The sequence below is a fragment of the Lygodium microphyllum genome, chromosome 30 (assembly GCF_053477565.2).
Source record: "Lygodium microphyllum isolate KBCC chromosome 30, Lygodium_microphyllum_v1.1.10, whole genome shotgun sequence".
Lineage (NCBI taxonomy): Eukaryota > Viridiplantae > Streptophyta > Polypodiopsida > Schizaeales > Lygodiaceae > Lygodium > Lygodium microphyllum.
In genome coordinates this window covers 83,252,736-83,279,609 of record NC_141164.1, presented here as the reverse complement: position 1 = coordinate 83,279,609, position 26,874 = coordinate 83,252,736, and the positions used below count along the sequence as shown (strand labels likewise).

The 26,874-nt window shown below is 44.3% G+C and overlaps 1 protein-coding gene across 2 annotated transcripts in view; it reads right to left on the bottom strand.

The window, feature by feature from the left end:
* Nucleotides 1-26,874, bottom strand: part of LOC148010054 (Zinc finger, C3HC4 type (RING finger) family protein) — a 204,293-nt gene that overhangs the window by 6,225 nt on the left and 171,194 nt on the right. For both annotated transcript variants that reach the window (XM_087672510.1, XM_087672511.1), the window contains 2 exons: nt 17,495-18,400; nt 17,211-17,390 (listed from right to left, as the gene is read on the bottom strand). In XM_087672510.1, the coding sequence (XP_087528636.1) occupies nt 17,211-17,390; nt 17,495-18,400 (1,086 nt within the window). The remainder of the gene's footprint in view (nt 1-17,210; nt 17,391-17,494; nt 18,401-26,874) is intronic.

The following is a 26,874-nucleotide window of genomic DNA, read 5'->3' as shown; positions in this document are numbered from 1 at the left end:
CACGACAGGTCTGCTTCATGATAGGTCCGACATTACGCTAGGTACATCGCATCAAGTCCTTACGACACGTTTGTCAATAGTGAGTACAAGCATCAAGTGTCATCCGTCAGGTGTCAGAGAGGCATCCTCCGTCAAGCATCATTCGTCAGGCGTCAAGCATCATTCGTCAGAGAGAGGGAATTCGTCATTCGTCGGGCGTCAGAGAGGCGTCCTCTATCAGGCGTTAGAGAGCTCCCGTCACGTCACAGCATCCCGTCAGGTGTCACGTCACAGCATCCTGTTAGAGAGCTCTCGTCACGTCATGTCGAAGCATCTCGTCAGGCGTCACGTCAAAGTCAGGCGTCAAGAGAGAGAGAGAGAGAGAGAGAGAGAGAGAGAGAGAGAGAGAGAGAGAACGATAGCGGATCCGATGAGCACCGTTCTGTGGGCGCGCCTTCCTGCCCTGCACGTCACCTGAGTCCTTTCCTTTGGGCTGCGCAGGTTCGACTTGACCTTGTGTGCAGATGGAACGCAAGCCAGAGAGGGCGAGAGTGAGCTGTCTTCCCTACCCGACGAACCTGGTCCTGTGTACAGCAGGTACGCGAGAGAGAGAGAGCGAGCGCGAGCTGTCTTCCCTGCCAGACCTGTCGAATCCTACCCTTGCCTTCCAGATGTCCTTTTTCCGTCCTGCGCGCACTCTGTCCCAGCACCCCCGTGATTGCATCTACCACAGGCGAGGGAGTGAATTAGCTAGCGGGAGCAGTATAAACAGGAGGCGGGTGCACTACAGACTTGACCGTCACTCCCCTGTCTGTTCTGGCCTTCAAATCCCCTGTAGTAAGAGCAAACGACACACAGTCATGCAGGTTTCTGACACATCAGAAAGAATTCTGTGATACAGCAGAGGGGCGGCCTCAGCAGTGTGAGAAACAAGCATACAGAGGTGCAGACTTCTAACACAGCAGACAAAGATTTATGATACATCAGACATACAGAGAGAGAGAGGCCTGTGCTGTTTCTGTCTTCCGTGAGCTCCTGGCTTTGCATCCGACCTACACAAGTGGTGATACAATATGGCTGGTCTGGATATGGCCTTTATCGACCAAACGATGGCAGCCCTTGGTTCGGATTCTGATACAGAGGAACCAGAGGATATGGTTCCTTGCACGCTTCTTCTTTTCGAGCTGAATTACAGCATTCACAAACTTTGTTGGCTCACTCCTTGTCTTTGTATTAGTTGGGGGATACGACTAATGACTTGGTTACATGCATTGAATGGTTGAAATGTAGAGTTTAATCTCTTCAAGAGGAGAAATATACTAAATACAAATTGTTGGCATGAGCAAAAGCTTTGCATGATAATAACTATCAATCTCATCAGTTCTTTGCTTGTTTATGCTAGAAATACGCTCGGAAAAATATATTGTGTTTGTTGGATGAGCAAGGGGATATGATTACTGAACTTGTCTCCATCATTGAAATATGCATCGACTATTATAAATCTTTGTTGGGTCCACAGGAGATTCTTTCTGATGCTGTTCTCTTTGCTCGTTGATACATTTGTGACTTGGTTAGTAATCATGTTAAGCTTGAATGGGTTGATTTGATGGAGGTTGATAGCTTAGAGGCTGAAGTGGAGAATGTGCTGTCCCATTTACTATGTAGGAAAAGCCCTGGTTGGGACGGGCTTCCTAATGAGCTGTTTTCAGCCCATGTTGAGCAACTCAATGACCAATTAACTTGCATGTGTCAGCAAGTCTAGAATTTTAGTTTGATGCCTTCAGATTGGAAAATTGCAGTGATTTGGTTGTTGCCCAAGGTTCCTTCTCCGACTTCCTTGAAACAATGGAGATCCATTTCTGTTATAAGTTCTTTGTTTAAAATATTTTCTAAAATCATTGCCAATAGATTGCAGAAAGTATTCCCTCACTTGGTTCATGCACATCAATATGGTTTCATTAAGGGACAGAATATCATGCATGACACTTTGAATGTTCAACTGGGGATTGATTATGCCAAAGCCTCAAGCTAGTAGGTTATGCTTCAACTTGATCTTGAAAAGGCATTTGATCATGTCAACTAGTCTTTCTTGCGGCAGCTCGTGTCTACCATGGGCTTTGGTCCTCGCATGACTTCTCTTGTTGATACCATTGCTCAGGGTGTTGTGGCACGTATTGTACTTAATGGGGGGATCATCGATGAAATTGCTTGCCTTGTTCTCTTTGGCAAGGCTGCCCTCTCAATCCTTTGCTATTTGCCTTAGTCACTCACCCAATGCTCTCTTTGTTGGATAAGTTGGATAATCAAGGCGAGATTGTTGGCTTGTCTCTTCCCAGTTGTGCCCAACTTTTGGATCAATCTTTGGCTAATGATTCCTTTATGTTTCTCAAGGTTGATCCGACTAATGTGAATAGGGCAATGGTTACGTAATCTCATTTCTTTAGCTCAAGGGTTTCATATTAATGCTTAGAAGTCTACACTGATTTCTTTTACGGAGAGTGATTTACAAGCTTTGGGTTGACAAGGAGCTGTGATTTCTAAAGGAGATATTACTTGACACTTGGTTATCCTATTGGTGTGGATGCCATCCCGTATACATGGTTGGTTTATGTACTGGAAATCTCAAGACTGGCCTCTTCATGTGAGTCTTAAAGTTGCTGAATGCATCATGATCAATGTGGTATCGTTTTTTCTACCCTTACTTCCTCGGACTAAGAAGTCGAACCGGTTCAGCCTATCCGTTTCATGTTGTGGAAAAATAAAGGGAATTGTTTGGGCCAAGTGTAGATTTCTTGGCAACATGTGACTACTCCTGAAAGGATGGGGGGAGCAGCTCTATTGGATGTTAATTTCCATATTGTTGCTTTGATATTGACACTTTTGCAAGCTTTATGTGTTCAGAATCATCCCTGGACAAGTATTGCAAAATTTTTCATTGAAAAGACTAGTATCTCGCATGGTCACACGGTTATTCAAGTTTCTTGGTGGCATGTGCCGGATTCCACGAGGCTTATTAAGGTCTCCTAGTCTTTTCTCCTTCTCATTTGATTGCATCTTGGCAAGAGATTTTGCGTTTCACAGTTTGATGCCCTCTTGATCTTTGTAAGGAGCCACGTTAGCTAATCGGGCCTATCATCAAATGGTCGAGGTCAAGAGATGGGTCATTGGAAAGGTCAATAAAATATGGTATATTCGGGATAGAAAACAGAAGTGGCAGGAAAGATTTCTCCAACTCTAGAAGTCTAAGATTCCTTATCAGGGTAAAGTTTTTATATGGAGATTGCTTATTGGGGGTCCTCCAACTGGGGATGTGTTGCATGCTCGCAAGATCTCCCGTGGTCGCTGTGTATTTTGCACTACATGCGATGAGACATTGCTTCATCTCTTCGTCTCTTGCCCTGTTACTCGACAAATTTGGAGTTATGTTTCCCGTGTGTGGTCCTGCGTGACTTAGCAAAGTGGATATTAGCTCGTTTGTGGATTACAAGAAGGATGCCTTTGATGTCCGCTTTGCAATTAGATCATTCTTGGCTTTTTCATTTCCTTTGTTGGACAACTTTGTGGCATATTTGGTGTACTCGGAATGCCTTCATTTTTTATTCTGCCTTGGATATCCATGGTCATATGGCCCATGTTCGTGGTTTATTGTTATGGTAGATTTCCTCTATGGTTTCAGTTGACCTGGTTCTTTCTGACATTGCTGCTCCTTGGCTGGATGTTGTTCGCTCCACTCCAACTGTGTCATTTTTGTGTGATATTTGTGTGTTATGGTCTTAGAGGCCTTTCGACTTGATTTGTGTTTGTTTTGTTTTCTTAGTTGACCCGATGGTTTGATGTAAATATTGCCATTTAATTCAATTATCTTTACAAAAGAAAAAGAAAAAAAGAAAGAAAAAAAAGAGGTGTTTGCCTTGAGTGCCGCCTAACTTGCTTCTTGTGTGCATGTTGCTACCTTGTCCCGTGCATGCCACACACACTTGCCTATGCACTGTACTTGCGTCCTGTGCCTGTGCACCTGCAATCCTTCACCTTGTTTCTGTGGTGCAAGAGAGAACAATAGAGAACGAGACTCCTAAAGCCTATGATTTGGGTGATGCTTTGCCTCGCTTGTACGCTCAAGTGGCTTCTACCTTGCAAGATTTGCATGAACCAAATTGGAAATAGTTGCTTAAGTTTGCGAATTCCCTCTTAGAGGAGTATGTCGAGCATAATCATCAAGCTATTCTTGCTTGTGTAGATGAGGACATTCTGGATACATGGGGTATACTCGGGAGATTATTCATTCTTTTTCTGCATTCCATGAGCTTAGTGTTATTCTTTTCTTTACGAGTTGCCTTCTTGTGCTAGCCCGGATCCATCAGTGGCTAACATCTCTTCTTCAAACTGACTTTGTGGAGGAGATCTTTGTTAGTCCACGTGGATTCTATGAGGTTGTGCTCCTTTCCACTTCAGTTCAGGATCTTCTCCTTACTAAGTGGCCTCTTTTCTTGATAAGTAGTAGGTGCATGTTGTTTCATGGCAGCCAATGGCAGACCTCCAATTTTTGTTAAAGCAGCCACGTCTAGTTTGCCTGGAAGTGGAACGTTGCCTGGCTGTTTAGTGGGATTCAGGACCTTCTCAAGGATGCAATGGCTGTAGTAGGCCATGTGTTAATACCCACAAGTCTGAAGGCAACCAACCAAAATAGACCGTCCATGCTGTGGGATACTACCTAAAAGCGACCCATTTGGTTGCGTCTCAATTGCAGTGGCATGCAGCCGCTTTGGTTCCAACTAAAGTGGGCTACTTTTGCTGGTCACTATTTCTTGTTTGGTCAACTAGGTCACTTCATGACCAAAACACGCCTACAACCTCTATAAAAACACAAACAATTCAGCCCGATCAATCTCAAGGTAAGCAGTCGCCGCCTTCTTTAGATTGGGAAACACAAGGATGGGCCGATGTGATAAGGGGAAAGTGAAGGAGACTTTCATGCCCACAATACCTATCAACCCTTCTCTTCACAAAACCCCATCTTTACTTATTCTCGTCGTCAAGATACATCCTTCAATGTGCATATTGCTCTAGCTCCACTTCTTGTCAAGGACCCTTTGCCCTCCAAATAGCAATCGCACTGGCATCAATCAAGCCAATCATTGCCATGCACACTGGCCTCTCTTGCTCAACTAGACTTTGATGCTACTGGTAGAGTCATCACTCCATGGGGCAGCAGGCGACAGCCTTGGAAGGCTGCCAGATAACAAGCGGGTGCATTTTGAAGTTGGTGACAGCCATTTTGGGCTTCCTGGTAGCAAATGCAGGGAATGTACTTCAAGACAGCAACTGATTTGACCAATTTTTGGCAATGAAATTATGAATTTTCTCTCTATAGCATTCTTTGTCATCCTCTAGCCATTTATCATCCTTTCTCAATGAATTCCAGCAGTTCCAACCATGGGACGTGGAGATTTTGATGACTCTATGCTGTAAACCCTAATTAACAGTAGAAATTAAGGTTTGAGAGCAACCTTAGGAAGTGTGCTCAGATTTGAAGGCCTAGAGACTCGAATTTCAGTCATTGAAATTGGCAAATTTCGGGGGATTATACAGGCCATTCAGCCAATAGTGACTTGGTGCTGAATTTATCTCCCAAGAAGCACAATGAAGGCCAATCTCCAAGTGAACCAAGTGGCAAATCGATTTGAAGGCTTGCCAGTCATTTGTTACAACAAGAGGCAATTGCAGAATGAAGCAAATTTAGGGTATCTTAGTGTATTCCATCTAGATTGCAATACATGATAAAGAAATAGGAGCACTAGTTTTGGGGCCAAGAGGCTATCCATTGTCCAAGATTAAGTGGTAAATTTGGATTTTCAGTTTATGTGAATGTTATACCATTTGTAATTAGTGCTTAATTAAGTTGTTACCACCCTATCTGAGAAGGAAGGCTGGTTTCACCATGTTGCATGGCCTATCAAGGAATGGATCTCTCTCCACACCCACTCTCTTGGATCCCACTGTAATCTTTGAAGAGGCCTCCTTTGATAAGCCCAATATCTCCATTCATCTAACAAATAGGTGGCTAGGTCAATGTGCCACTTCCTCTCGCAGTGTGCCACTACTTTGATCTTGTGTCTGGAGTATCCAGTGAGCTTTGTCTAGTCCGAGTCCCCTTGCTAGGTTTGAATATCCTTCTCCACAAAAAAAGTAAATGTCCTATCTCTGCTAGTCGCAATGATCGCTGGAAGGATGCCCCTCTAGAAAAGAGACCGACGAGGTTTGAGAAGTGTATATATCTGTCCACCAATTTGGAGAAACTCCCTCTTCACTGCCTCAACCATAGCTCTAGCTCCCCTAAAACCTTGTGTAGTCTCTCCCTTTGAGTCTCCTATAGTAGCTTCTCAAATACAAACTATCTCCTGCGCAAGCAACGTGTGTAGAGAGCCTCCCCTAGGATAGGTAGGTCCTCCATTCAAGAGTGTGGCCCAACTTTGATCTCAAAAAGTGATTGAAGAGAAAAGGCTGCCTCCTCTTCTTTTTGGCTGTAGTTGGTGGTAGTTGATGAAGGCTAGATTATATAGTCTCCATGCTCTAGTGATAGCAACTACAAATCTAACCTCAAAGCTCCTCCCTAAGTCTTTGGTCTTGATCTCTTGAAAAATCTAGGGGACGCTATGCTACCATGGTCATCCATATGTAGGTATGATAGACTAAAGCCTTTCTATTAGAAGTCTCTTCTAGCATTCCTAGATAGGAAGAAGGTCCCTAACAATGAGTTTAGCCAATAAAGCTTTGCTCTAGCTATTTGGGTCTATGATCCCCAATCCTCCTCTAGATTTGGATTGTATGATGACATCGTAACCCAACCTTTACTCTATTTGGGCTCCCATCTCCTCCTAACCAAATAAAGTTCTCAACAAGGCACTTCGCTTGGCCAAGGTATGACTTGGAGAATGCCCAATAGAAAGTGATGTGCCACATGATCTTGAGAAGAACTTGGTTAGCGACCACCACTCTTCCTACTAGTGAGAGCATCACCAAGCTTCAATGGAGCTTTCCTCAAATGCTCAAAAGAGGAGGCACCAACTATTTCTTTGAAGTAATGCCAATCCCAATGTGGCTTCCAAGATATCTTACTGCAGTCCCAAGTGAAATCGAGGTGAAAGCCTCATGCGGCCACCATTTTGGCTGCCTAGTGTCGCATATCCAAACTCCATAGGATTTGTGCCAATTAATTAAGGCACTTGCTGCTCCAAAAAATATGTCCATGACTGCTAGAAGGGCCCTAAATTTACTCCCATTCCCATCTAGATAGATTGCTGTGTCGCCAGCAAATTCCACATCAAGAATCCCCTCAAACTCAAGGATGGAGAATGGGTAACCTAGTATCTCTGGTACCTATGGATCTATCTCTTAAGGAGCTCATGGCCTTTACTACAAATAAGAACAGAAAGGGATCTAATATGCAGCCCTATATTGCTAACCTTTGGGTGTTGAATCTGTCTTCTTTGGTGCCACCAGTCATAACCTGGCTATGTGCCGAGTAATAAAGAGCCGATATTCCCTTAACCAACAACTCTAGGAATCCCATCCTAGCATTGTGCCCTCCAAAACTCCCAATCCACGTAGTCATAAGCCTTCTCGAAGTCAAGAATGAGCAGAATGACATGTTGGTTCCTAGAACAAGCAAGAGTGGTGAACTCCCAAAAGGAAAAGATGTTATCCAAGATGCTATGCTCTTGCAAAAAGGCCATTTGGGTGGGGTGAATAAGGTCTAACACTAGTGGGGCTAATGTGAGACTTATTGCTTTCACAAGGATCTTCTAGGCATTCCAAGCAAAGTGATCTCTCCAGTGTGTGATATCCAATTTGTCATCAATTCCTTTGGGAATGAAGTGAATGTGTCCCTCATAAAGTCTCTTTGGCATAATCCATGATGCCATAATCTCTTGAAAGCTGATGCCTATGCTGATAAGAACCCAATAGCTCAAAAAACAGGACTTATTGAATGCATCTTGTCTTGTACACTTGCTTGAGTGCAATGCTAGAAGTGTCTTCTCCAATTTCTCTATAAAAAAGGCCATCAAATATCTGCTGATCCCATCTATGGCCACCCTCCTTGTGCTCTACTTTACTCTCTCTTTGTCCCTCTCGTAGCCCGGGTTCTAGTTGTAGATCCTAGCAAAGTTACGTAGTATTGTGCACTCACTTGTCCCACTTCTAGAGGGCCGTGTGCTATGATTCATTAGCTCCTTCGAGTCTCCAAACAATTTCTCTAGGGTGTTTTGGCCCTATGGTGCAAAGCAAATCTTTGCTAACCTTGTCACCAAATTGAGTTTAGGAGGAAGTTCTCGCATGAAACCTGTACTTTGATTTGGCTTCCTTCATGGCATTAATCTTTGCTCGGGCAATGTTCATTCTCTCAACCACCCATCTACACCCTAGGTGTCTCTCCTCCTCCCTCTATAGTGCAACCAACAATGTTGCAGTAGTCCTCTCCTTCTCAAGAAGGCCTTGTCTCTTCCTCGCGGCCTCCTCTTTGAAGAAGGAATCGATCTTCTGTAGGCTCTCTTCTAAGTCTCTAGGTACCATCCAATTGAGAAGAGTCTAGATCTCCAGATCTATGCAATTGTGACTCTAAGATCATCATCATGGAATAGGTGCTTTGGAATCCAAACATTGTAGTGTGGGTCCTCCACCTTTCTCAAAAAGTAGCTGAATTGGTGAATGGTCCAACAAGACCGTGTTGGGTATGATGGCTACTAGGCCGCCCTATCACAGATACAATCATCCATATAAAATTGGTCAATCCTAGAGAAGGTCCTAGCCCCTACTACCCTCTCTCTCCCAGAGAACTTAAGCGAGCATATAGATATGCCAAACTTTGCTATAAACCATGGGTCCTAACCTATGATATGAAATAAAAGCTCCTCCTCAAGGAGGTCCTAGCTCCTACTATCTTGTCTATCCAAGAGAACTCAAGTGAGTATGTAGATTTGCCAAACTCTTATGTGAATCATGGGACTTGACCTTTGATTTGGAATAAAAGCTCCTCTAAGGGAGCTTATTCTCCTCCTCTAATGGTCCCTACGTATCTGCCTCTTCTATCCTCCAAAGTGTCCACCACTTGGCCCCAACTTGTGGAAGGGACTAACTAAGCATAAATTGGAACTATCTCTTATCTCACTGGCCATTTGGGGCATAAATGACTAGCAAACCACTCAGCGCATTCTCCATTTTCATAGAGACCCACATGGCTCTCCTTGGAACCACGATACCCCAATGTTGTACCAATTAGAATTGGGTCCTTTGCTCCACTACATATATGTATACATAAACCTGTATCTTTGTGACTCATATGACTGTTGTCAAATACATGTGGCTCTATCCTAGCAATAACTTCCCGAAGCATTGCGATATTCTCTCTACCGAGAGTGCTGCTCCTACAAGATGCGAAAATCAATCGGCCCTCCCACTAGTGCTCTGTGTAAATTGTGTCTCATGAGGCTCTTGCCCTACCTAAGACGTGCCACGAGGACGTGAAATTTTATTGCTTTATTTAGTATTTGATTAAAATTTAATCAAATATGCTAATGTGACTTGCACATGTGAGGTGCAAGTCAATTATTTTAGTGGGGGACCTATGACCTTGAGATATCAGTGGGTGCTAAAGGCAAAAGTTGTAATAAGTTATGTCTAATAGGTACTAGGTGGTACCCGGTGTCAAATTTGGACTTATATCAATTTATTGGCCACTAATGTTAGTGGTGGTAACATTAGAGACTAGGCATTAATTAATTAATTAATGCCGGTCTAAGGGCTAATAACTGCTCAATGATACTTGGAAGACAAATGGGCCTAGCCCATTTAATTATTGGCTAGTGGAATTAACTTTTTTGAGCACTAGAATAATTATTAAATTCATTTTTAGAATTAATCATTTGAAAATTAATTTAATAAGCTGAATAATGTTGGAAAATGGGATTAGAAGGCTGGCATTTTGCAAAACTTCCTTATACAAGTGGAAAAAACGTTTTTAGGGGTTGATGCAAGTTTATTCCAACCATTGTAAGAGAGAAGAAGGCTATTAGAGAGTAAGAAGAGGTTGCTGATATGATTTGCTGTCACCAAGGATTAGTACTTTAGTATGTGACAGCAGTTTGGAGCCCTCCAGAAGCAAGTGACAGTAATCAAAGGGCCTTCTGGTACAGATGACAGCAAATAGGAGGGGGCAGCAATCTTTTTGGTGGTCCTAAGCTATCGATGATGGCTTCCATGGCTGTTTGAGCAAGGCAACAGCAGCTTTTTAGTGTTTCTCATGATGAAACTCTGAAATTTCTCTCTCTACAACATTCTCTCTTACCCCCCAACCATCTCTCAAGTTATCTAAACATTTTCTAGCAGTTTGAGGCATTGGAGGAAGAGATTTTACTCAATCTTTGTTGTAAATCCTGATTCACAGCATAAATTAGGGTTTTGACAAGCGCCTCGAGATACGTGCTCAGAATTGAGGATCTAGGACTTGAATTCCAACACCTAAAATTGAGAAATTTCAAGGAGATTTAAGAGGCCAACCAACCAATATTAGATTTGGGGGCTGAATTTGTCTTTCAAAAGGAGCAAGGTGAAGGCCAATCACCAAGCAAACCAAGGGGAAATTTGGTTTGAAGGTTTGCTGGTCAGTTTTGATAGCAAGAGGCACTTCGATTAGTAGAGGAGATCAGAGGGTCTTAGTTGTACTTCTTCCATTTGCAATATAAGATAAAGCAATACCGCAAGGGCTGCCAATTTTGGGGCCAACAAGGTGTCCAATGTCTAAAATTAAAGTGGTAAATTGTGCATTTTCAGTTAACGTGAATTTTATGTTTGCTCTAATTAGTACTTAATCAGGTTATTCGCCACCCTATCTGAGGAGGAAGGCTGGTTTCATGTTGCTCTTCAAAGCCTTGTACATTCCATGAGAGGATCCTCATGGGTTGCATCTAAGTCTCTTGGATCATTGTGGCTTTGCAGCCTATACCTATCTCTTCTATCTCCCGGTATACACCCTCTCGAGGATCCTCTTTGCTAGCTCTACTGCAGCATGTAATAGGGGAAAGTCCTCGGAGTATGTATTTGAGCATAGAGACAGGGAACGCCCGTTCCGGCACATAGGAACGGATTAACGCGTTCCGAGGGGTTTGAGCCGAGGAAACGCTGGCGGAACGTTCCAGCCCGTTTCTTGACCCGTTCCCTCCCATTCCAGTCCGTTCCCTGGCCGTTCCAGGGCCGTTCCCTGTCTGGAACGGCCATTCTAGCACAATATTTTTTTTTAATTTTTAATTTTTAACTTTATTGGAGCAGGCTCGTTTCGCGTCGTCTGCCCGTTTGACGCTTGTTGCCTGCGCCGACTACTCGCTCGTTGCCAGTCGCCCGCTTCGCCCACTCCCGTCGACTGCGGCTTTTCGACTGCACTCCTGCTCGCCTGCGTCGATTGCTCCCGCTCGCCTACGCCGACTGCACTCCCACCGACTGTCTCAACTCTCTAGCTCATGTTGATCCGGTCGATCGCGCCACCTGCTCCGCCCACTCCGCCTGCCCTACCGACTGTCCCGCCGACTATCTCGCCTGCCCCGCCTGCCCCCACTGCTTACTCCCACTTGCTCTTGGGACCCGTCTACCTCTCCTGCCTGCCTGGCCCGCCTCTCTTGCCTGGCGTGACTCCTCCCCGCGATCAGGTGAAGTCTCGAGGATCATTATCTCGATTCTCCCCCAAATTTGGGGCATTTTGGGTCAGACGTCAGTTGTTGGTAGTTGCCCTAAAATTTGGGCCTTTCTCAAGGATTGGATTCTGGAATTTGGGACTTAAATTTGGCTACAATGTCCCCAAATTTGGGGCATTGGAATCCATCATCCCGGGATCTAAAAGAGCCCCCAAATTTGGGGCATTTTAAATCAGTCATTGTCCCAAATTTGGGAGCTGAAAATGCGCCAAATTTTGGGGCATTTGCAGCAAGGAATTGCAGGCTGGAATGCCCCGAATTTGGGGCATTTTGAGTCAATCATTGCCCCAAGTTTGGGAGCTGAAAATACTCCAAATTTTGGGGCATTTTCAGCAAGGGAATGTAGGCTAGAATGCCCCAAATTTGTGGCATTTTCAGTAAAAGGAATGCAGGCTGAAGTAGCACCAAAGTTCTGGCATTTTTAGCATTGCTAAAAATTTAACACACACATGTTGAAATTTTGGCTGCAAATTTCTGCAAATTTATTGAACTTTACTGATTATTTGTCACTTTTATATAGATGGCAGCATTGACATCTATGGGATCTTCATCATCCTCAGCAGGTACTTCGTCAACAACTGGACGAAGTCGAAGCATTACTTGATCATGGTGGGATGAGGTAGATGCAGGGGTGCCATTGAGAGGTGGAGGGGCTCGCCCTTGGAAATGCAAACTTTGCCCTTATGCTTGCACTAGTGGGGCTGATAAAGTGAGAGCCCATCTTCTACATGAGGAGGGGAAAGAGGTGTGTTTTTGCACCAATGTATCAATTGAGAAAAGGCAGGAGTTACTTGACCGCATAGCCACATCTATGGGGAATTCACATGCCAGGTTGACGCCAAATATAGCAGTGGATCCAACAACATGGACTCCAAGGCCAGCAGGGCATGGTGCTTCATGCAGAAGACCACCAGGATTAGTGGCTACGCAGCCTTCTCGTGGGCCATCAATGGCAACAGGTCGTGGTGCTAAACAGAGTTCATTGCACACTTCATGGGAACCAAAGAAAAAAGAGGAAATAGATACAGCAGTGGCACGCTTTTTTTACCATGAACATATTCATTCAAATCAGCCAGGTCACCTTATTTTTTAAATATGGTGACAAAGATTGCAGAGTATGGACCCACATATAAGCCCTCTTCATCAGAAACTATCAGGACTACATTGCTTCAAAAGGAGAAAGTAGCCATAGAGATTGCAACAACAAATATTCGTAATCAATGGGCAAGAAATGGAGTGACATTGATAGTAGATGGATGGAGTGACACGCGCCATAGGTCCATACATGGTGTTGTTGCATATTCTCGTGGAGATGTATACTTCATTGGTAGTCATGATGCTTCAGAGACTGGAAAGAGTGCAGATGTATTGGCATCCGAGTGGTGCGAGGTAGTGTAGGCTGTTGGGGCAGAAAATGTAGTGCAGTTTGTGGCAGATGGTGAACCTACAAACATGGCAGCAGTAAACATTTTAATGGCAATGTATCCACATATCACCTTTAGTCCATGCATGGCGCATTGCTTGAATAACTTGTTGAAGGATATTGGGGACTTGCTATGGATTGCATCTCTTGTTGCGAAAGGCAACAAGATTATCACATTTATATGTAATCATCAGTACTTGCATGCTGAGTTTCGCAAGAGAAGTGAGAAAGAACTTCTTAAATACTCGGATACACGATTTGTATATAACTTTCTTATGCTTGGTCGATTGCACTATTGCAAAGGTGCAATTAGGGAGCTATTTGCTAGTGATGAGTATGAAAATTGGACTGGGGCTGCCACTGCTACTGCTGTGTTATGTAATGCATATGTTTCTGATAGAGATTTTTGGGATGAGGTTAATCGCACCAACCAAATGGTTGATCCTATCATGCACATGTTGAGGCTTGTAGATGGCATGGATCCATACATTGGGAAGATCTATGAAGGTATGGATCGCATGATTGAGAGGTTGGAGAGTTTGGAACCAAATGCAGATAGGTATGAGCAGATCAAGGAGTTATGCATCAGCAGATGGAATGAGTATGACTCTCCTATGCATGCTGCAGCATATATACTTGATCCTGAGTTTCAAGGAAAGATGCAAGAAAGAGACCTTGAGGTGGTCAAGGCTTGGAACACATTGCTTGCAAGGCTTTATCCTAGCCGTGAAATGCAACGCAAAATTAAAAATCAACTCTCTGTATATCGGCAAACATTAGGGATGTTTGGTACAGAGGATGCACTAGAGGACAGGACAAATATTGGGGCTGCTTTATGGTGGGAGAACTACGGGGCAGAAGCTCCAAAGTTGCAGAGTTTGGCTATTCGTATTCTTAGCCAAACAATTAGCTCTTCTTGTTTAGAGCAACTATGGAGCTCATTCAATCACATTCACTCAAAGAAGAGAAATCGTCTTGGTACAATGAAGACGAATGACCTAGTTTATGTGAGCTCCAATCTTCGCTTGCTAGCTCGTACATCAGTTGCACAGTGGAGCCATCTTCCATGAATCAGAGCACTTAGTAGCTAGCCTTTTGGAACTTTTGAGTATTGACTTGGAAATTGGAGCTCTTGTAACTTGGATCTTTACTATTTAGGCTTTACATATGATTTGACAAACCTTGATATGGTAGATATTGAAAGTATCATTGCCCTTGCGAATCTCACATACGATTGCAACAATAACAAATATGAACTTGACGAACATGATTGGAAGATCTTCAATGAATTTGTAAAGGACCATTGAGAATAGGTAAAGAAACGTTATTTTTTCTCTTCTTCAATTTTTGCAATGCACACTTGTTGCCAGTTGGACTTATGCAACATTGTTGATTACAATGTTGAATTATGAATGCGACAATCCATTGTTGGTTACAATGTTTTGAATCTTTATTATTGTTGAAAGTTGAAACTTGATTATTATGTCTCTAGAGTCTAATTTCATGAATTGTGGTTGATATAATCTCTCTCTAGATTCTAAGACAAGTGTTGACTCTCTCTCTCTTTTTTTTTTTTTTCGTAAAAGGTAATTGTATTAATTACGAAAAAAAGTACAAGATAACTTGATTACAAGATACATGACGCCAATCCAGGCCATCATGTGAAGAGGGGCTAAGTGCTACAAGTTACAAAGTTATGGCAAGGGGGCAGATGAAATTGCCATAAGCCAGGGACGGAAGTCCTCCCTAGAGAGCAAATCAGAATGCCGGAGAAGATCCAACTGCCAATACAAAAGGCCCTTAAGCCTCGCAATATGTCGCTGAACATTATAGGCGGAGTCAAAAAGAAAAGCATTCCTAATGGTCCAGTTATGCCAACAGCCCCAATATCGAAGAAAATGATACATGAGTTTTATATGTGGCTGTGCAGGAGTGGGGTATTTGGGCTGCCCGAAAACCCAATCAAATGGGCGCAGGGTGAATCCAACCGCTCCTTGCCAAATAGCCAACAAAAAGAACCAGATTTTTGTTGCGACAGGGCAAGAAATAAATCTGTGGCGGGCTGATTCCACCGCAGTGGTGCAAAAGAAACAGTTGCCATTGGAGATTCGTCGCTTGGAAAGAGCCGACGCAAGCGGGAGACCACCAATCATCACTCTCCAAAGAAATACTTTACATTTGAAGGGGGTCTTGTTCAACCAGCCCTCCATCACAGTTGCCCTCCACCAGGACCGGGATTTTCGTAAGCCCCATAAAGCATTGGCTTTGGTAACTAACCATTGTTGATCTTTGATCAGAATATGATAAACTTGATTAGCAGAAGCTTTGCTTAAAGGCAGCCGGCCTTGTAGGTCCCAATCCTGCCAGGGGTGATCTGAAGCAAGGGCAGGAAAGGGTTGTCTGCTCTGGAGCATCCGCAAAAGCTGTTCCCATAAAGGCCTATATCCCCGCGGAATCCTGTAAAGCCTCCTGGCTGTACGAAAAGATATAAGCACATTGCGACTAGCAAGGGTGGCATCCGCGACCGAAGACAAGCCCAAACGAGCCATCCGGTTGAATTGTGGTCTAAGCTCATTTTTGCCTTCCCATGCAAGTAAACGCGAGACTGCCAATAATTCCAATTGAAAAGAATTCATAGTCAAGCGATCCTCCGCCGGATGCCACTGAGCCTTTAGAAGGACCCGTTTCCAAGAACATACCAAATGATTGAGCAGCGATGAAGAAGAACTGGAGAACCTTGAATCAGCATTATGACTCTCTCTCTCTCTCTCTCTCTCTCTCTCTCTCTCTCTCTCTTTCTCTCTCTCTCTCTATATATATATATATACCGTTCCCTCCGTTCCCGTTCCCTCACTTTGGGCGTTCCCCCCGTTCCAGGGGGTCCCGTTCCTGTTCCCGTTCCCCGTTCCTGGTAACTATGTATTTGAGTCCTCCGTCTTCTGCTATCTTTCTTGGGTTACCTCAACTTTCTTTAGTTATTGAGTGTTTGGAACCTATTATGGAATGAACTCTTGTGGCTCCAATTGGTGGCTAGAGTCCTAGAGATGGTTATGTCTTTGAGGCTTGTTGCATCTCCTGCAGGGCTGATGGTGTCCCTGCCTCTGAATTGACACGCTGCATCACACAATTCGAGGAACTACTATTTGGGGAAGTAGAATCTCTAGCTCCTTGGTAACCAAGTGAGTGTTTATGGATGCCATAGGAGGGTGAGCTGGTACCATACAGATTGCCGATTTGAGGTCTTTGACCACTCTCCACCATCCCTTTGCCTGTCTTTGCGTCTTTGGGTCTCTTTCCTCCTTTCCATGTCCCTTGTCTTTAAGCTTCCACATGGATGACTGCACCCTAAAGAAATGTGGTATCCATAAAGAAAGGACCCAATTACTAGGGGTCTCTGAAATTCCAACCTAGGGTGCTTGGGATGAGGTACATTTATAATCCCATCACACACAAGCTATTTCACGAGACAACTTGTGGATGACTATGGCTGACATTTGTCTTGTTCGATAGGTAAGCCTTAGAATCACACATCATCTCATGGCATTATGTTCACAAGGCATCCCAAGCAATGGCTTGAGCTTACAGATGGGCTACTTCACAACCCCATGGTCCTTTCTTCTATTATCCTATCCTCCCCATGGTGAACCTAGAGCTTGATTGCATCTTCCTTAGCTCCATGGCCAAGATGAAAGTCATCTAACTTTGCCATTTAGGAAGGTCAAAGTTTCCTACCAAACTTGCCAAGCAAAGGAAACTAGCTATCACCAAGGCCTCCTTTCCTTTGAAGCTTAAACAAGCCCTGACTACCTCTCCCTCTCGGACTATCCTCTAATGTTTGTATTCTTTGCCTCACGGGCTCAGGACATGCCATCCTCCATCACTCCCTTCTTTCTTTTTTTTGGGGGTGGCAGGGGGAGGAGGGGCAGGGGATGGTGGGGCATGTTTTGTTTGCAAAGAGGATCGCTTAAGATTTTGAGAAGGAGCTCTTTCAAGATAGAGCTCAAGGAAGATGACATACAAACAAACAATGGTGGAATACTAATTATTTCTCTGAACCAATCACAAACCTTCTCAACTGAAAGGGCTTCATTTGTCTCTCGTAAACTCTCTTGCAACATCAGAGTTTGATTGAGAAGAGACTGGTGATCAAATCCCAATGGGATCCCGACTGCAGCCAACATGTCATTTATTGCATGCACCACTGCAGCTGCTGACACATTCGTTGAAAAGCTTTTGTGATTTGTTTCCTGCATTCCAAACATTAAAAGCATGTCAAATATGTAGATCTATAATCAGTAAGTCCACTTTGGCTAGATAGTTCCTAAAATGGTTAATGGATGCATGTGCTTACAACATTTTGTTTTGAAGAGCTGCTCATTTTGCTTCTCATAGGTGTCTCCTGAAGTTTGGAAAGAATTGGGTCAAATAATGTGACTGATAGTTGATCTGGTGCCCTTTCAGATGGCTTCTCTAGTGATACACTTCTGAAGGAGAATACATTCGATGAGAGAAGCATTTGAATCTGTCTTTGACATGTCTCAACTTGAATAGGATACAATGCTTGTCCTGCAGTAGCACGCACATCCTCTACCACTCGTCCATACCTTAATTTGGTATCAGGGGCAAAATCAGAAGACCAGGCCACTATCTCTCCAGCATAATAAGGTCTCAGGGGGTGAATCTGCACCCGTGTAGCATCAAAGACAGAGAGTTCGCTCCCAGGTGTTAGCAGATCAACTCTACCTCTGTTGTCAGCTTGCAAATGTGTGCTCAATTGCAATAATCTTGCTGCATCACTTTCTGATCCAATGGGTACACTCAATAAACAAGAGAGCGGAAGGCACACAGGACAGCCCAAAAGTTTGCTAATCACCACAGACAACAATTCTGGAAGCGAGAGAAAATTTGGGGGCTCTGCCACCAAGATAGTGCCTGTTTTCTTGCTTAGATATTCATAGACTCTGTGCCTACCATCTTCATTATAATGCTTTAGTGTGATATCCACATTCCCTTGAACTTTAATGAACCGTGTGTAAAGCACTTTAACATATTTCAGGTTTTCAGCTGCAAAAACAAGCTCTCTCACAATATCCAGCTTGCTCCATGATGTCAAAGATGAAATTTCCACTGAGAAATCAAGAACTAAATTCCAAACAGCTTGCTGGAAGCATTCACATTGTAGTTTCTCAATGATACTCCCCTTTGATATACCACCTAACTGGTTTAGGTATTCCAATGGTGTGTCTTCATCAACAACCTGCATAATCACATGAACCACATGAAATTTGCGAATTAAATTAAAGAATATGGTTGTTTCATCCAAAGCTCCAATAAACACCCAATGGATGAAATCTATGTAGACTTCTGTCTGGTTATACACGTACATGTGTACATACATGCATACATGCGTATCATTTCTTTATGCATACAAATACATGAGAACATATGAGTACACACGCTGTCTGGTTATACACGTACATGTGTACATACATGCATACATGCGCATCATTTCTTTATGCATACAAATACATGAGAACATATGAGTACACACGCTGTCTGGTTATACACGTACATGTGTACATACATGCATACATGTGTATCATTTCTTTATGCATACAAATACATGAGAACATATGAGTACACATGCATGCACACACCCCCAATGCACAACATTATCTTTCTCACACATTTTCTAAAACCACTGACTTTCTACTTTAATCATACACCATATGTTCCAGCACTCATTTCCATGACTTTGTTTGTTATTCCCCAGAAATTGCTGCAATTCATGGGAAACACCTTCCTTAATGACTTTGGCTCTTGAGAGAATCTGATGATTCCATTAAAGGAGGTAGCATTATTCCCTAGTCTTAAGAAATACTTGGAGAAAGAGACTGCTACAAAAACAGAACTTGGCCCATGTAAGATTGCAATAATTAGAAAGTATGCTGACACCCCGTCAGCACATGTCTAAGTGACATAATTAAATGCTGGCACTTCTAACACTTCGAAAGTCTTTTCCTTGAAGGTCAAATAAGCTGGAGAAAGGTCAAAGGTGCAGATTTCTAGAGTTCTTGCCTATTCCTCCAGACTTCTGTGTCCCTGGACTTCTCACCTCCAGACCTCTCTATCCATAGACTTCTCTTCTCTTTCCTCTACACTTCTTTGGCTCCTGACCTCTCGCCTCTTTTCTCCCAACTTCTCTGGCTCTACAGCACAGTCTCCTCTTCTCTCCAGACTGTCTCCACACCTCTCTCCTCTCTAGATTTCCCTGTCTCTAGGCTTCTCTGTCTCCTCTTCTTCTCTCCCTTTGCAACATTCTCTTTCCTCTTCCTTGCAGGCTTTCCTTCCCCTGCCCAGTCTTCTCTCTCCTCTTTTCTCCAGACGTCCCCTTCCAGTCGTCCTTGTGGTAGCATTTCTTGAGTCCACTCCAAGTTTCCAGATCACCATTTGGTCATCTTACAACCCCCTTTAAGCAATGTCAAAGTATTCAGAGGCATTTGCACTAATTGTAGAGTGAGCATACTGCTCTAAGGAACCCACCTGCATCTTGTTCATGCATTGACACTCCTATAGTTTGGCGATCATAGTGGGACCAAGGCTCTACAAGTTGCTAAGTGTTGGAAGTATCCAAGTGTATGCCTACAACCCTCCGGCAAATCCTCTCAAGTAAACTCCCATTTCCACTCTTGAAACTCGTCTTGGAGTTTTCAATAGGTGTCAAGTCCTAGGAAGCTCTCCCCGTGCCAAAACATAAGCAAGATAGAAACAACTAGGACAAGCATGGGAGCTGGTAGCAACACAGTGTCAAAAATAACAGGTATGCTTTGATACTATGTCAAAAATAACAGGTATGCTCTAATACCATGTCAAAATAAGCAACAATGCAAAGAGATACTAGGGTTTGCGGGGAGTAACACAAAGTGTGTACGGCAAACACCAAGAGAAGAGAAACTCAGAAACACAAGAACACGGTGATGATGCACTAAATCATGCTATGAGAAGAAAAGCTGATACAACGGAGCCGAAACTTAGAAGATAATTGCAGTCTTGTCTGAATCAGGCGGCAGCACCTATGGGAATCTCCACACTGAAGGGAGCGAAATGCAGTTCTTTGGGCAGTGGGCTATTGAAGTTGGAACGTGGAAGACAGCTGTTGAGGGAGCGAACTAGAGTCCTTTGATACCGTCGGAGATCCGGAAGATGATCAACAATTGTCGAGGCAGTGAATTGCAGTCCTTTGATGCCGGGGAGTGACCTACGTAGCAAAACACAAATCCTAGAGTATCAGAGTTATCAAACGCAAGAAGAGCAGCTCAAGCCAGGTGGATAATGATGATGCTAGATAATGGAAGATGAGTTGGGTTGCAAAAACGCAGGTCCCAATAGCCTCTATGATAGATGAATGACGCCAAGTAATGGAGGAGGAGCTAGGCTACAAAAATGCAAGTCCCAGCAGCCCCTGTGATAGACAAGTAATGAGATCACTGATGCTTGGTAACATAGAGTGTCACTAGTGGCGAGGATGCTCACGCCAAGTTGGAGATGATGACACAAGGCAAGGACAAGGCCTCCAAACTCAAAAACGCAAGTGAAGTTGGAGCTTGAAGGAGAAGGGTGCTGACACCAAGTAGATGATGGTGACGCCAGGTGGAAGATACTCCAAACGCAAGGCTTGATGATGGAATAGGGCGCTTGAAGCAGAAGAGAAAGGATGAAGGCAGCCACGAGCCATGAACCGCAATGTTCTCCTAAAGAGGTGTGAGGGAAGTGGAAGGGGTTGGTGAGAGAGGGAAAGTGGTGGTGGTGACCGAAGAAGATGGTCAAGAATGACTAAAGAGAGAGAGATGAATGAACGAAGTGGCCTATTTATAGGCATAAGCTATCTAGGGTGGCACACCATTGTGTGGGCACCCACTAAAAAAGTGGCCAATTGTGGACAGCGGCCCTTTTGGGGCTATTAATGTGAAACCCTAAATGACGTGTGTAAACTGAAGAAGTGATTTCTCAACACACAGGAGTAGGTGTCGGTGCCCCTTGAGCCCCTTCACAAGGCATTGGGTAGAATAAACATTAAGCTACCCACCTTCAAGGGACTAACCAAGCCATTGAAGATCTTGAAGACCATGTCCACCGATTCTATAGTTTATGTTAGAGTAGAGGGGTAGATAGAGAGGATGCCTTCTCATACTCTATCCCTCTATCCTAGAGGACATTGCAGACAAGTGGTACAACCGATTCCCAAAGAACCACTTAGTGACTTTGCCATCTCTCAAGGATGAGTTTCTCAGCGCTTATTGTCTAGACAATCGAGAATATCACATCATCCAAGAGCTCAACTCACTCAAGTAGACTGATGACAACACAATCCTTAATCTACTCACATGTGTCAAGGTATTAGTGGTGCCCCTTCCAACTTAACTTGGAGACTTTATGGTACGACCATGGGTTATTAGAGCGCTTCTACGAAGCACTAAACAAATATTCACAAGACTTTGGACACCTCTACCAATCTTGATAAATTTCGGTCATTGGCAAATACAAATAGGTCCATTTTTACCCTCATCAACAATTAATACCTTAATAATGTTGTGCAACTAGCAAGTGAGTTACAACTTTGAAAATGGAAAAAGCAGCAATGGAGAAGTGACGGGCAATAGAGCTCTTTAGAAAGGAGATTGAGAAACTCAAGAGCACAAGTGTTTTTGGCTCAATTGCTGCCGCCCCTTGGTGTACCCATTGTCAACAACAAGGGCATGTGCCAAGTGAGTGCCCTTGAAATAAATTTTACAGTTTTGCCACAAGATGGGCCATGAGGACCACAAATGTTACTACCTCAAGGAACTCAAACTTGCTCCCCAAGTAAGTGCACTTGCACCCTCACATCTTTCCCATCAAGTTACCCCTTAAGTTCCTCACTTACAACGAGGCATGACCTAGAGAACACTTACACGAAGTGATGCACAAAAAGCATGTTTGTTGCGTTTGACTGGCCGTTGCACATTAGGATTAGGTTGAACTTCCGAACAGGGGACCGCCATCTCGGTACGTGTAACCATATTTTCCCCCTCCTCACCATCCGAATCGAGCCCCAAAAAGCCTCCTCACCATCCGAATTGGATCCCAAAGCCTCCCCAAAGTCTGATGTGATGTCACACCTAATGCTCTGATGTTGACGTGGCCCTTCATGATCTGACATGACACCTCATGCTCTGACAGACTAGTGATGCTTTCACACCCTGACCTGACACTGACATTCCCAATTCTGACATTCGTTGATGCTGACGTGATGGTCCTCTAGCTGACATGTTTCTGGTTGCATTGGAATGCAGTGATTCTAGTTGCACTGGAATGCAGTGATTCTGGTCAACAGTGAATAAGGGAATGCCTTGATTCTGGTCGCACTCGACTGTCTGCAATGATTCTGGTTGTGCAGTGGACTATGCAGTGATTCCGGTTACATAACTTGACTATACTGTGACTGTGATTATGCAGTGGACTATTCAGTGATGCAGTGAGTCTAGCCACGCTCTGGACTATGCAGTGATGCAATGACTGTGGTAGTGCTCTGGATTATGTATAGATGTAGTGACTGTGGTTGTGCTCTCTTATGCAGAGATTTTGATCACACTCGACTGTGATGCTAGAATGATGTAATGGTTGTGAGGCAATAGTGACCGTCATGCAAGAGTGATGTGATGGTAAGAGGAGTAGGGAAACCCTGAAAATTGCAGAAATCATAGACATTTCTCTGATTTGACGTGTACAAAATACAAGCTAAGTGGCCTTGCACACAGTGTGTCAATACAATTAATTTTGGGGATAGAGGATGCAAACAAATGTAAACATTAAACCATGGAAAATGAATATTTGGGAGACGAATCTGATCAAGAACTAACACAAATAGCCATGGAAGCAATGTTTCACACCCCTTCTAAGAAAACATAGTACAAGACGTACTGCCATAGGGTCCATGATGACTAGACTGTCTCCTTTGGATATGATAGGCATGGAAAGACCACCCACCATGAATGAAAGGAAGTGTGAAAATTTTCATTTCATGATTCGCTTTAGGCCCTTTGTCAAGTTGCCACACCACCGCCATCGAAAACAGAGAAATCTCCCCCTTCGCCATGGACACCCAGTTGCTCCCTCCCCCTACAGCAACTCCCCATCCAGTAGCACAGCAGCGTGATAGGTAGGTTCTCCCAAAAGGGACGCGCAATGGAAACCTATGGTCAGATGCCGGCGCACCTAGCGAGTGCCCCCTAGTAAAACACCTTGTGCGTAGTCCTCTCTGAGGAGCAGCTCTTAGCCGCCCAAGCTAAAGAGCTTGAGATAATGGAAACAACAATTTATGGTCAGGTAGTAGGACATTCCCCAGCCAGGGCCTAGCTTCGGGATTGGCTTCACTCCACGCTATGCATCGGCATAGCGCAGATCATGGAGGCGGTCCTATTGGGCCAAGGGATTTTCATGGTCCGCCTCAGCTCGGCAGACGCAGCTCGCGAGCTACTCGCCAATTCACCATATGCGTCCACGAAGGGGGTCATATACATGGTCCCTTGGTACAGTGGCTTTACTGTGGAAGCGTTTGCACTCCACAACAAGTTTCTTCGGCACCCGGTCACCCTTCTTTTCCCCAGCCTGGCAATTGAGTATCGCCAATTGGTGGAAGACTTTGGATGGCTCTTCAACACTGTCCTTCCCGCGTCCTTTGCGGATGTAGTGACAGCAGCAGGAGTCCCAAAGGTACGGATGGCAGTGAAAGAGATCAAGAATATCCCACAGTTCCTAGAGATTGAGGTAAGCGGGCACTCCTTTAGGCAGCAGGTCATTGTGACTGGGCAACCAGGGCAGTGCCTGCGCTGCCACGACTTTGAGCATCAGGCAGCAGTTTGTACACGTTTCGGAGCCAAGGCGGCTCCTGTTGGGGTAAAGGCGCCTCCACCGTGCCACCCCGTCTATTACTACACTGACAGTACCCACCACTGCACATTGCAGGTGGCGGGCGCTCGTCACCGTCACACTTATTCTTTATTCTTTCAGTGACTAGTGAATAAAGGAAGGCCCGGTCACACATTGTGACTGTTGGAGTTCCCATTTGTCTCTCTCTCTCTTTTCTTGCTCTTGCTCTCCGCCATAGCTCGTGCATGGTCTTTCGATCCTCTCATCCCTTTCAACTGGTATCAGAGCTTGGCTTATGATTGCTCGAGCTCTTCTTGGTGCTTGCTTAGCTTCGCATCGACTCCCTTCTTGCATTGGATCTCCATCCCGGCAGCCATATCCGATCTCCCCGAGCTCCCGTCACTCCCCGGCTTCCCGAGCACCTTCCCGGCCTATTGAGGCACCTTCAAGGCATTGGTACTGAGGTATTTGATCATTCTTTCAGGGTTTTATTTCAGTCTACAGGTTGCAAACAGCAAGGGCAGCCATGGCTTCAAACCCTTGAAGCTTATTCCCCTCATATTGTGCCTTACACCTATCAAGGCTCAAAGAGGCTTGTCATAGGCCTTTGATAGGCCCTTCTTGAGCCCCCCATTACCCCCTTTCAGCCCATGTGGAGCAGCAGCAAGTTCAGCACCGACAGGGCAGATTGCGCCATTTTTCTAGGCTGTTAGCACTCTTCTACTTCAGCTCCACACTTGGCCATTGCTTCTTGCTCTCTACCTTGATCAAGAGGGCTATTAGACTTCATGTTTGATGTCATTCAAGCTTTAGGCATTGGTCTTGATCATTCGGGGCTGAGTTCTTCAGATTTGGGACTGTCATAAACTGTCATAACAGGCTGAAAACAGGGCAGCAACATTGGCATTAGCATTTGTTGCTTACACTCCATTCCGGTTGTGCTATTTGATGCTCGTATGAGGCCTACTTGATGCTCGAAGTCTTAGGAATGTATGCATTCGATTTGCCCATGATTTGGCATTGTTATTTGGCTGGAAATTGACAGTTTTGGACCGTTTAGAGCTGCTGTACATGAGCGGGCTGAAGCTCATTTGTCACATGTATTGCTTCTCTATCGATACCGGATGTATGCTATGGGTTATGCCATGATGTATTACACTTTGGGGATCGACTTCGAACTCATGATCGTGATTCCGGAATGCTTTTGAGCATCGCATTTTCTGCGTTATTGGTTTGTCATTGGCAGTTTGGTCGACTTGACTGGCATTTGGGCCGCTTATACCTATTGTCTGTACTTGACGGATAAGCTCTATGCATTACATGCTTTGGTCTGTGGTTGATGCCTCTTAGTTCGTCCATGCTTGACAGATATTTTGGAGCTCCGATTTGGATGTTTTGAGCACTTTCGACTCACAGGGATATTGACTTTGGGTTGCTACTGGATGTATTGACTTGACAGAGATCTTGCCATTGGGATTATGTCTTGCTCAGTGGTTGCTACGACAGTTGCTTCATGTATGTCATGCTCTCTTGGATGCGTCTGACGCATTGACTTGGTCACTTGTCACTGGTACTTTGTCTTGGGTTGTTTGAGCTCTTAAGCTCGCCTGTACGCCGTTTGTGCCAGTGAGAGCATAGTGTATGCATGACCGACTTTGAGCAGTTCATGTCTTGGAGCAGCTTACGACTTTGAGCAGATGTTTTTTGAGACTTTGCGATTATCCTCCGACCTTTGGATGTTGCATTGATGTATGTCTTGGTCTCCGGATTGCTTATGAGCTGAGTCTCTTGCTTTGGATCCGCTTTCATTTTGGGCAGACACCTATTTGTGTCAGGTTTTGGCAGTTGCAGGTACATCTTGCCTAGATTGTCTGGGGGTGTGCCTCTTACTAGCAGATGCTATTTGACATGTCTTGGTGTTAAGCTCATGTATTTTCACTGTCATTTGGCTTTGCTTTGTCCTTTTCATGCCGGCTTTGGACCTAGCACTGTCTAGTTGACTTTGGATCCAGTTTTGGGACAGTTTGCTCTCATTATTGCAGGTCTGCAATTTATTACAGCAAGCATTTATTGGTAGACTGAGCTGTATTTTTCATGCTGAAATGTCCTGATTTGGTGTACTGTACCTCGTACTTGGTGGGCAGCAGCTTCTCAGTCAGTTTCCCAGTCATTTTGCCTTGGATTTAGTGGTCTTTTGGCTGTTTACAGCAGAAAACAGCAAGCAGTTTTGAACTGTCTCTGCATTTACAGCCTGCATTATGGCTTCGTCTTCAACTGATAATGCCATATTTAATATCATAAAGTTGGATGGTACCAACTATGGCTATTGGAAGAGCCAGATTTGGCAGGTCTTGGTGCAAAAGAACCATGTAAAGCCACTTTGATTGAGCGGGCAGCAGCCTGTAGGTATGAGCAATGATGACTGGTTTGACTTGGATGCATACTGTAAGTCCACAATCATACTCTCTCTGACTGAGCAGGTTCATTACAATGTAGTGGATGAGGCACAGACCGCATGGCAGCTATGTGAAAAGATCAAGAATCTTTATGATAAGAAGAGCCCGGCTAGTTAGATGTATTGGCTCAAACAGCTCATGGATCTGCGCATGAAGGAGAATGCGACGATGTCTGCTCATTTGAGCCAGTTCCATGTGATCTTGAAGAATCTGACATCGCAGGGTATCACATTTCCCGATGAGGTGACCCCACTCTTTTTGCTTGGGACTCTTGGAGAGTCGTGGGATGTCTTTCGTACTGCCTTGTGTGCTCCAGCTCTACTGAGCTGAAATTGTCTGATGTAGAGAGTGCTCTTCTGCAGGAAGA